The sequence below is a fragment of the Bombina bombina genome, chromosome 5 (genome assembly GCF_027579735.1).
Source record: "Bombina bombina isolate aBomBom1 chromosome 5, aBomBom1.pri, whole genome shotgun sequence".
NCBI lineage: Eukaryota > Metazoa > Chordata > Amphibia > Anura > Bombinatoridae > Bombina > Bombina bombina.
The window spans coordinates 7,290,079-7,302,907 of record NC_069503.1 but is presented as its reverse complement, the minus strand read 5'-3'; the positions used below and the strand labels follow the sequence as shown (position 1 = coordinate 7,302,907).

Sequence of the window (12,829 nt, the reverse complement as noted above, 5' to 3'; positions counted from 1 at the left end):
CTACAACCGAGAGCTGCCACACTTTTTTGGACTATTGTACATTGGAACTTGTTTTTCACATATCTCCTATGGACATTGTTTGGTAGATATAGTGCTTATAGAGTTGTATATCCATTTTCTCTTTTTCCTTTCACACTACTATTTTTTTGTCATTTGTGCTTGGAGGCGCCCCCTAAGGGTGTGGTTTATGCTGAGTTATATTACACTCTCAACATCAATATGTCTCACACACATGTATAAGCACAAGCCCATACAGAGGCGTCTCACACACATGTATAAGCACAAGCCCATACAGAGGCGTCTCACACACATTTATAAGCACAAGCACATACAGAGATATCTCACACACATGTATAAGCACAAGCCCATACAGAGGCGTCACACACACATGTATAAGCACAAGCCCATACAGAGGTATCTCACACACATGTATAAGCACAAGCCCATACAGAGGCGTCTCACACACATGTATAAGCACAAGCACATACAGAGGTATCTCACACACATGTATAAGCACAAACCCATACAGAGGCGTCTCACACACATGTATAAGCACAAGCACATACAGCGGCGTCTCACACACATGTATAAGCACAAGCACATACAGAGGCGTCTCACACAAATGTATAAGCACAAGCACATACAGAGATATCTCACGCACATGTATAAGCACAAGCCCATACAGAGGTATCTCACACACATGTATAAGCACAAGCACATACAGAGGTATCTCACATACATGTATAAGCACAAGCACATACAGAGGTATCTCACACACATGTATAAGCACAAGCACATACAGAGGTATCTCACATACATGTATAAGCACAAGCACATACACAGGTATCTCACATACATGTATAAGCACAAGCCCATACAGAGGCGTCTCACACACATGTATAAGCACAAGCACATACAGAGGTATCTCACACACATGTATAAGCACAAGCACATACAGCGGCGTCTCACACACATGTATAAGCACAAGCACATACAGAGGCGTCTCACACACATGTATAAGCACATACAGAGGTATCTCACATACATGTATAAGCACAAGCACATACAGAGGTATCTCACACACATGTATAAGCACAAGTACATACAGAGGTATCTCACACACATGTATAAGCACAAGCACATACAGAGGTATCTCACACACATGTATAAGCACAAGCACATACAGAGGTATCTCACACACATGTATAAGCACAAGCACATACAGAGGTATCTCACACACATGTATAAGCACAAGCACATACAGAGGTATCTCACACACATGTATAAGCACAAGCACATACAGAGATATCTCACATACATGTATAAGCACAAGCACATACAGAGGTATCTCACACACATGTATAAGCACAAGCACATACAGAGGTATCTCACATACATGTATAAGCACAAGCACATACAGAGGTATCTCACATACATGTATAAGCACAAGCACATACAGAGGTATCTCACATACATGTATAAGCACAAGCATATACAGAGGTATCTCACATACATGTATAAGCACAAGCACATACAGAGGTATCTCACATACATGTATAAGCACAAGCCCATACAGAGGTATCTCACATACATGTATAAGCACAAGCACATACAGAGATATCTCACATACATGTATAAGCACAAGCACATACAGAGGTATCTCACACACATGTATAAGCACAAGCACATACAGAGGTATCTCACACAAATGTATAAGCACAAGCACATACAGAGGTATCTCACATACATGTATAAGCACAAGCACATACAGAGATATCTCACATACATGTATAAGCACAAGCACATACAGAGGTATCTCACATACATGTATAAGCACAAGCACATACAGAGGTATCTCACATACATGTATAAGCACAAGCCCATACACAGGTATCTCACATACATGTATAAGCACAAGCACATACAGAGGTATCTCACACACATGTATAAGCACAAGCACATACAGAGGTATCTCACACACATGTATAAGCACAAGCACATACAGAGATATCTCACATACATGTATAAGCACAAGCACATATAGAGGTATCTCACACACATGTATAAGCACAAGCACATACAGAGGTATCTCACATACATGTATAAGCACAAGCACATACAGAGATATCTCACATACATGTATAAGCACAAGCACATACAGAGGTATCTCACACACATGTATAAGCACAAGCCCATACAGAGGTATCTCACACACATGTATAAGCACAAGCACATACAGAGGTATCTCACATACATGTATAAGCACAAGCACATACAGAGGTATCTCACATACATGTATAAGCACAAGCACATACAGAGGTATCTTACATACATGTATAAGCACAAGCACATACAGAGGTATCTCACATACATGTATAAGCACAAGCCCATACAGAGGTATCTTACATACATGTATAAGCACAAGCACATACAGAGGTATCTCACATACATGTATAAGCACAAGCACATACAGAGGTATCTCACATACATGTATAAGCACAAGCCCATACAGAGGTATCTCACATACATGTATAAGCACAAGCACATACAGAGGTATCTCACATACATGTATAAGCACAAGCACATACAGAGGTATCTCACATACATGTATAAGCACAAGCACATACAGAGGTATCTCACATACATGTATAAGCACAAGCACATACAGAGGTATCTCACATACATGTATAAGCACAAGCACATACAGAGTTATCTCACATACATGTATAAGCACAAGCCCATAGAGAGGTATCTCACATACATGTATAAGCACAAGCACATACAGAGATATCTCACATACATGTATAAGCACAAGCACATACAGAGGTATCTCACACATGTATAAGCACAAGCACATACAGAGGTATCTCACACAAATGTATAAGCACAAGCACATACAGAGGTATCTCACATACATGTATAAGCACAAGCACATACAGAGATATCTCACATACATGTATAAGCACAAGCACATACAGAGGTATCTCACATACATGTATAAGCACAAGCACATACAGAGGTATCTCACATACATGTATAAGCACAAGCCCATACACAGGTATCTCACATACATGTATAAGCACAAGCACATACAGAGGTATCTCACACACATGTATAAGCACAAGCACATACAGAGGTATCTCACACACATGTATAAGCACAAGCACATACAGAGATATCTCACATACATGTATAAGCACAAGCACATACAGAGATATCTCACATACATGTATAAGCACAAGCACATACAGAGGTATCTCACACACATGTATAAGCACAAGCACATACAGAGGTATCTCACACAAATGTATAAGCACAAGCACATACAGAGGTATCTCACATACATGTATAAGCACAAGCACATACAGAGATATCTCACATACATGTATAAGCACAAGCACATACAGAGGTATCTCACATACATGTATAAGCACAAGCCCATACAGAGGTATCTCACATACATGTATAAGCACAAGCACATACAGAGATATCTCACATACATGTATAAGCACAAGCACATACAGAGGTATCTCACACACATGTATAAGCACAAGCACATACAGAGGTATCTCACACACATGTATAAGCACAAGCACATACAGAGGTATCTCACACACATGTATAAGCACAAGCACATACAGAGGTATCTCACATACATGTATAAGCACAAGCACATACAGAGATATCTCACATACATGTATAAGCACAAGCACATACAGAGGTATCTCACATACATGTATAAGCACAAGCACATACAGAGGTATCTCACATACATGTATAAGCACAAGCACATACAGAGGTATCTCACATACATGTATAAGCACAAGCACATACAGAGGTATCTCACATACATGTATAAGCACAAGCCCATACAGAGGTATCTCACATACATGTATAAGCACAAGCCCATACAGAGGTATCTCACATACATGTATAAGCACAAGCACATACAGAGGTATCTCACATACATGTATAAGCACAAGCACATACAGAGGTATCTCACATACATGTATAAGCACAAGCACATACAGAGGTATCTCACACACATGTATAAGCACAAGCACATACAGAGGTATCTCACACACATGTATAAGCACAAGCACATACAGAGGTATCTCACACACATGTATAAGCACAAGCACATACAGAGGTATCTCACACAAATGTATAAGCACAAGCACATACAGAGGTATCTCACATACATGTATAAGCACAAGCACATACAGAGGTATCTCACATACATGTATAAGCACAAGCACATACAGAGGTATCTCACATACATGTATAAGCACAAGCCCATACAGAGGTATCTCACATACATGTATAAGCACAAGCACATACAGAGATATCTCACATACATGTATAAGCACAAGCACATACAGAGGTATCTCACACACATGTATAAGCACAAGCACATACAGAGGTATCTCACACACATGTATAAGCACAAGCACATACAGAGGTATCTCACACACATGTATAAGCACAAGCACATACAGAGATATCTCACATACATGTATAAGCACAAGCACATACAGAGATATCTCACATACATGTATAAGCACAAGCACATACAGAGGTATCTCACATACATGTATAAGCACAAGCACATACAGAGGTATCTCACATACATGTATAAGCACAAGCACATACAGAGGTATCTCACATACATGTATAAGCACAAGCACATACAGAGGTATCTCACATACATGTATATGCACAAGCCCATACAGAGGTATCTCACATACATGTATAAGCACAAGCCCATACAGAGGTATCTCACATACATGTATAAGCACAAGCCCATACAGAGGTATCTCACATACATGTATAAGCACAAGCACATACAGAGGTATCTCACATACATGTATAAGCACAAGCACATACAGAGGTATCTCACATACATGTATAAGCACAAGCCCATACAGAGGTATCTCACATACATGTATAAGCACAAGCCCATACAGAGGTATCTCACATACATGTATAAGCACAAGCCCATACAGAGGTATCTCACATACATGTATAAGCACAAGCACATACAGAGGTATCTCACATACATGTATAAGCACAAGCCCATACAGAGGTATCTCACATACATGTATAAGCACAAGCACATACAGAGGTATCTCACATACATGTATATACAGAGGTATCTCACACACATGTATAAGCACAAGCCCATACAGAGGTATCTCACATACATGTATAAGCACAAGCCCATACAGAGGTATCTCACATACATGTATAAGCACAAGCACATACAGAGGTATCTCACATACATGTATAAGCACAAGCCCATACAGAGGTATCTCACATACATGTATAAGCACAAGCACATACAGAGGTATCTCACATACATGTATAAGCACAAGCACATACAGAGGTATCTCACACACATGTATAAGCACAAGCACATACAGAGGTATCTCACACACATGTATAAGCACAAGCACATACAGAGGTATCTCACACACATGTATAAGCACAAGCACATACAGAGGTATCTCACATACATGTATAAGCACAAGCACATACAGAGGTATCTCACATACATGTATAAGCACAAGCACATACAGAGGTATCTCACATACATGTATAAGCACAAGCACATACAGAGGTATCTCACATACATGTATAAGCACAAGCACATACAGAGGTATCTCACATACATGTATAAGCACAAGCCCATACAGAGGTATCTCACATACATGTATAAGCACAAGCCCATACAGAGGTATCTCACATACATGTATAAGCACAAGCACATACAGAGGTATCTCACATACATGTATAAGCACAAGCACATACAGAGGTATCTCACAAACATGTATAAGCACAAGCACATACAGAGGTATCTCACATACATGTATAAGCACAAGCACATACAGAGGTATCTCACATACATGTATAAGCACAAGCACATACAGAGGTATCTCACATACATGTATAAGCACAAGCCCATACAGAGGTATCTCACATACATGTATAAGCACAAGCACATACAGAGGTATCTCACATACATGTATAAGCACAAGCCCATACAGAGGTATCTCACATACATGTATAAGCACAAGCCCATACAGAGGTATCTCACATACATGTATAAGCACAAGCCCATACAGAGGTATCTCACATACATGTATAAGCACAAGCCCATACAGAGGTATCTCACATACATGTATAAGCACAAGCACATACAGAGGGTATCTCACATACATGTATAAGCACAAGCACATACAGAGGTATCTCACATACATGTATAAGCACAAGCACATACAGAGGTATCTCACATACATGTATAAGCACAAGCACATACAGAGGTATCTCACATACATGTATAAGCACAAGCCCATACAGAGGTATCTCACATACATGTATAAGCACAAGCCCATACAGAGGTATCTCACATACATGTATAAGCACAAGCACATACAGAGGTATCTCACATACATGTATAAGCACAAGCCCATACAGAGGTATCTCACATACATGTATAAGCACAAGCCCATACAGAGGTATCTCACATACATGTATAAGCACAAGCACATACAGAGGTATCTCACATACATGTATAAGCACAAGCACATACAGAGGTATCTCACATACATGTATAAGCACAAGCACATACAGAGGTATCTCACATACATGTATAAGCACAAGCACATACAGAGGTATCTCACATACATGTATAAGCACAAGCACATACAGAGGTATCTCACATACATGTATAAGCACAAGCACATACAGAGGTATCTCACATACATGTATAAGCACAAGCACATACAGAGGTATCTCACACTACATGTATAAGCACAAGCACATACAGAGGTATCTCACATACATGTATAAGCACAAGCACATACAGAGGTATCTCACATACATGGTATAAGCACAAGCACATACAGAGGTATCTCACATACATGTATAAAAGCACAAGCACATACAGAGGTATCTCACATACATGTATAAAGCACAAGCACATACAGAGGTATCTCACATACATGTATAAGCACAAGCACATACAGAGGTATCTCACAACATGTATAAGCACAAGCCATACAGAGGTATCTCACATACATGTATAAGCACAAGCCCATACAGAGGAATCTCACTATCATGTATAAAGCACAAGCACATACAGAGGTAACTCACATACATGTATAAGCACAAGCACATACAGAGGTATCTCACATACATGTATAAGCACAAGCACATACAGAGGTATCTCACATACATGTATAGCACAAGCACATACAGAGGTATCTCACATACATGTATAAGCACAAGCACATACAGAGGTATCTCACATACATGTATAAGCACAAGCACATACAGAGGTATCTCACATACATGTATAAGCACCACAGCAAGTACAGAGGTATCTCACATACATGTATAAGCACAAGCACCATACAGAGGTATCTCCACATACATGTATAAGCACAAGCACATACAGAGGTATCTTACAAACATGTATACGCACAAAGCCAAAAAAAATACAGAGGTAATCTCACATACATGTATAGAAGCACAAGCCACATACAGAGGTATCTCACAAACATGATACTAAGCACAAGCACATACAGAGGATATCTCAAATACATGTATAAGCACAGAGCACCATTACAGAGGTATCTCACACTACATGTATAAGCACAAGCACATACAGAGGTATCTCACACTAATGTATAAGCACAAGCACATACAGAGGTATCTCAACACTACTTGTATAAGCACAAGCACATACAGAGGATATCTCACTCATACATGTATAAAGCACAAGGCACATACAGAGGTATCTCACCCTACATGTATAAGCACAAGCACATACAGAGGTATCTCACACACATGTATAAGCACAAGCACATACAGAGGTATCTCACATACATGTATAAGCACAAGCCCATACAGAGGTATCTCACATCACATGTATAAGCACAAGCACATACAGAGGTATCTCACATACATGTATAAGCACAAGCCCATACAGAGGTATCTACATACATGTATAAGCACAAGCCCATACAGAGGTATCTCACAGACATGTATAAGCACAAGCCCATACAGAGGTATCTCACATACATTGTATAAGCACAAGCACATACAGAGGTATCTCACACACATGTATAAGCACAAGCACATACAGAGGTATCTCACACACATGTATAAGCACAAGCACATACAGAGGTATCTCACATACATGTATAAGCACAAGCCCATACAGAGGTATCTCACATACATGTATAAGCACAAGCACATACAGAGGTATCTCACATACATGTATAAGCACAAGCACATACAGAGGTATCTCACACACATGTATAAGCACAAGCACATACAGAGGTATCTCACATACATGTATAAGCACAAGCCCATACAGAGGGTATCTCACATACATGTATAAGCACAAGCACATACAGAGGTATCTCACATACATGTATAAGCACAAGCACATACAGAGGGTATCTCACACACATGTATAAAGCACAAGCACATACAGAGGTATCTCACATCACATGTATAAGCACAACCACATACAGAGGTATCTCACACACATGTATAAGCACAAGCACATACAGAGGTATCTCACATACATGTATAAGCACAAGCCACATACAGAGGTATCTCACACACATGTATAAGCACAAGCACATACAGAGGTATCTCACATACATGTATAAGCACAAGCACATACAGAGGTATCTCACATACATGTATAAGCACAAGCACATACAGAGTATCTTCACTACATGTATAAGCACAAGCATATACAGAGGGTATCTCACAACATGTATAAGCACAAGCACATACAGAGGTATCTCACATACATGTATAAGCACAAGCACATACAGAGATATCTCACATACATGTATAAGCACAAGCACATACAGAGGTATCTCACACACATGTATAAGCACAAGCACATACAGAGGTATCTCACACAAATGTATAAGCACAAGCACATACAGAGGTATCTCACATACATGTATAAGCACAAGCACATACAGAGATATCTCACATACATGTATAAGCACAAGCACATACAGAGGTATCTCACATACATGTATAAGCACAAGCACATACAGAGGTATCTCACATACATGTATAAGCACAAGCCCATACACAGGTATCTCACATACATGTATAAGCACAAGCCCATACACAGGTATCTCACACACATGTATAAGCACAAGCACATACAGAGGTATCTCACACACATGTATAAGCACAAGCCCATACAGAGGTATCTCACATACATGTATAAGCACAAGCCCATACAGAGGTATCTCACATACATGTATAAGCACAAGCCCATACAGAGGTATCTCACATACATGTATAAGCACAAGCACATACAGAGGTATCTCACATACTAGTATAAGCACAAGCCACATACAGAGGTATCTCACATACATGTATAAGCACAAGCACATACAGAGGTATCTCACATACATGTATAAGCACAAGCCCATACAGAGGTATCTCACATACATGTATAAGCACAAGCCCATACAGAGGTATCTCACATACATGTATAAGCACAAGCCCATACAGAGGTATCTCACATACATGTATAAGCACAAGCACATACAGAGGTATCTCACATACATGTATAAGCACAAGCCCATACAGAGGGTATCTCACATACAGTTTAAGCACAAGCAATACAGAGGTATCTCACATTACATGTATACGACAAGCACCATACAGAAGGTATCTCACACACCTGTATAAGCCCAAGCCCATACCAGAGCTGTATCTCACATACATGTATAAGCACAAGCCCATACAAGAGGTATCTCACATACATGTATAAGCACAAGCACCTACAGAGGTATCTCACATACAAGTACAGCACAAGCCCATACAGAGGTATCTCACATACATGTATAAGCACAAGCACATACAGAGGTATCTCACACACATGTATAAGCACAAGCACATACAGAGGTATCTCACACACATGTATAAGCACAAGCACATACAGAGGTATCTCACACACATGTATAAGCACAAGCACATACAGAGGTATCTCACACACATGTATAAGCATCAAAGCACATACAGAGGTATCTCACATACATGTATAAGCACAAGCCCATACAGAGGTATCTCACATACATGTATAAGCACAAGCACATACAGAGGTATCTCACATACATGTATAAGCACAAGCACATACAGAGGTATCTCACACACATGTATAAGCACAAGCCCATACAGAGGTATCTCACATACATGTATAAGCACAAGCCCATACAGAGGTATCTCACATACATGTATAAGCACAAGCACATACAGAGGTATCTCACATACATGTATAAGCACAAGCACATACAGAGGTATCTCACATACATGTATAAGCAACAAGCACATACAGAGGTATCTCACATACATGTATAAGCACAAGCACATACAGAGGTATCTCACATACATGTATAAAGCACAAGCCCATACAGAGGTATCTCACATACATGTATAAGCACAAGCACATACAGAGGTATCTCACATACATGTATAAGCACAAGCCCATACAGAGGTATCTCACATACATGTATAAGCACAAGCCCATACAGAGGTATCTCACATACATGTATAAGCACAAGCCCATACAGAGGTATCTCACATACATGTATAAGCACAAGCCCATACAGAGGTATCTCACATACATGTATAAGCACAAGCCCATACAGAGGTATCTCACATACATGTATAAGCACAAGCACATACAGAGGTATCTCACATACATGTATAAGCACAAGCACATACAGAGGTATCTCACATACATGTATAAGCACAAGCACATACAGAGGTATCTCACATACATGTATAAGCACAAGCACATACAGAGGTATCTCACATACATGTATAAGCACAAGCACATACAGAGGTATCTCACATACATGTATAAGAAACTGCTGCCCACAGGAAATCTCAGAAATGTTTGAAATGGAGCAGGGGATTCTGGGTAACGAAGTGCTGTTAGCGTTATGACAAGTGGCCCTCGCTTACAAACATAAAAAGCACCTACAGATATTACTTAGCCAATCAGAGGCACTTACCACCTTCAGCTCCGGCACAGATCTGCTCAGAGTCCACTCCTGACTATTCACAAATGAATCTGAAACAAAGCACAAACGAACATTAGTTCTCAATATTCATACACAGCAGCTAATGCTAAAGCTTTAGGGCATTCATGTATATCTATAGTAGTGTACGTATGTGTGTCTGTATATACTGTGTGTATATCTATAGTAGTGTACGTATGTGTGTCTGTATATACTGTGTGTATATCTATAGTAGTGTACGTATGTGTGTCTGTATATACTGTGTGTATATCTATAGTAGTGTACGTATGTGTGTCTATATATACTGTGTGTATAGGCAGTCTAGTGTACGTATGTGTGTCTTTATATACTGTGTGTATAGGCAGTCTAGTGTACGTATGTGTGTCTATATATACTGTGTGTATAGGCAGTCTAGTGTACGTATGTGTGTCTATATATACTGTGTGTATAGGCAGTCTAGTGTACGTATGTGTGTCTATATATACTGTGTGTATAGGCAGTCTAGTGTACGTATGTGTGTCTATATATACTGTGTGTATAGGCAGTCTAGTGTACGTATGTGTGTCTATATATACTGTGTGTATAGGCAGTCTAGTGTACGTATGTGTGTCTATATATACTGTGTGTATAGGCAGTCTAGTGTACGTATGTGTGTCTATATATACTGTGTGTATAGGCAGTCTAGTGTACGTATGTGTGTCTATATATACTGTGTGTATAGGCAGTCTAGTGTACGTATGTGTGTCTATATATACTGTGTGTATAGGCAGTCTAGTGTACGTATGTGTGTCTATATATACTGTGTGTATAGGCAGTCTAGTGTACGTATGTGTGTCTATATATACTGTGTGTATAGGCAGTCTAGTGTACGTATGTGTGTCTATATATACTGTGTGTATATCTATAGTAGTGTACGTATGTGTGTCTGTATATACTGTGTGTATATCTATAGTAGTGTACGTATGTGTGTCTATATATACTGTGTGTATAGGCAGTCTAGTGTACGTATGTGTGTCTATATATACTGTGTGTATAGGCAGTCTAGTGTACGTATGTGTGTCTATATATACTGTGTGAATAGGCAGTCTAGTGTACGTATGTGTGTCTATATATACTGTGTGTATAGGCAGTCTAGTGTACGTATGTGTGTCTATATATACTGTGTGTATAGGCAGTCTAGTGTACGTATGTGTGTCCTATATATACTGTGTGTATAGGCAGTCTAGTGTACGTATGTGTGTCTATATATACTGTGTGTATAGGCAGTCTAGTGTACGTATGTGTGTCTATATATACTGTGTGTATAGGCAGTCTAGTGTACGTATGTGTGTCTATATATACTGTGTGTATAGGCAGTCTAGTGTACGTATGTGTGTCTATATATACTGTGTGTATAGGCAGTCTAGTGTACGTATGTGTGTCTATATATACTGTGTGTATAGGCAGTCTAGTGTACGTATGTGTGTCTATATATACTGTGTGTATAGGCAGTCTAGTGTACGTATGTGTGTCTATATATACTGTGTGTATAGGCAGTCTAGTGTACGTATGTGTGTCTATATATATACTGTGTGTATAGGCAGTCTAGTGTACGTATGTGTGTCTATATATACTGTGTGTATAGGCAGTCTAGTGTACGTATGTGTGTCTATATATACTGTGTGTATAGGCAGTCTAGTGTACGTATGTGTGTCTATATATACTGTGTGTATAGGCAGTCTAGTGTACGTATGTGTGTCTATATATACTGTGTGGGT

At 39.4% G+C, this 12,829-nt stretch overlaps 1 protein-coding gene across 1 annotated transcript in view; it reads right to left on the bottom strand.

Moving 5' to 3' along the window:
• AGAP3 (ArfGAP with GTPase domain, ankyrin repeat and PH domain 3) overlaps positions 1-12,829 on the bottom strand; it is a 1,006,220-nt gene that overhangs the window by 971,387 nt on the left and 22,004 nt on the right. Inside the window, exon 2 of the mRNA XM_053713235.1 lies at positions 11,067-11,125. Coding sequence (XP_053569210.1) covers positions 11,067-11,125 — 59 coding nt within the window. The remainder of the gene's footprint in view (positions 1-11,066; positions 11,126-12,829) is intronic.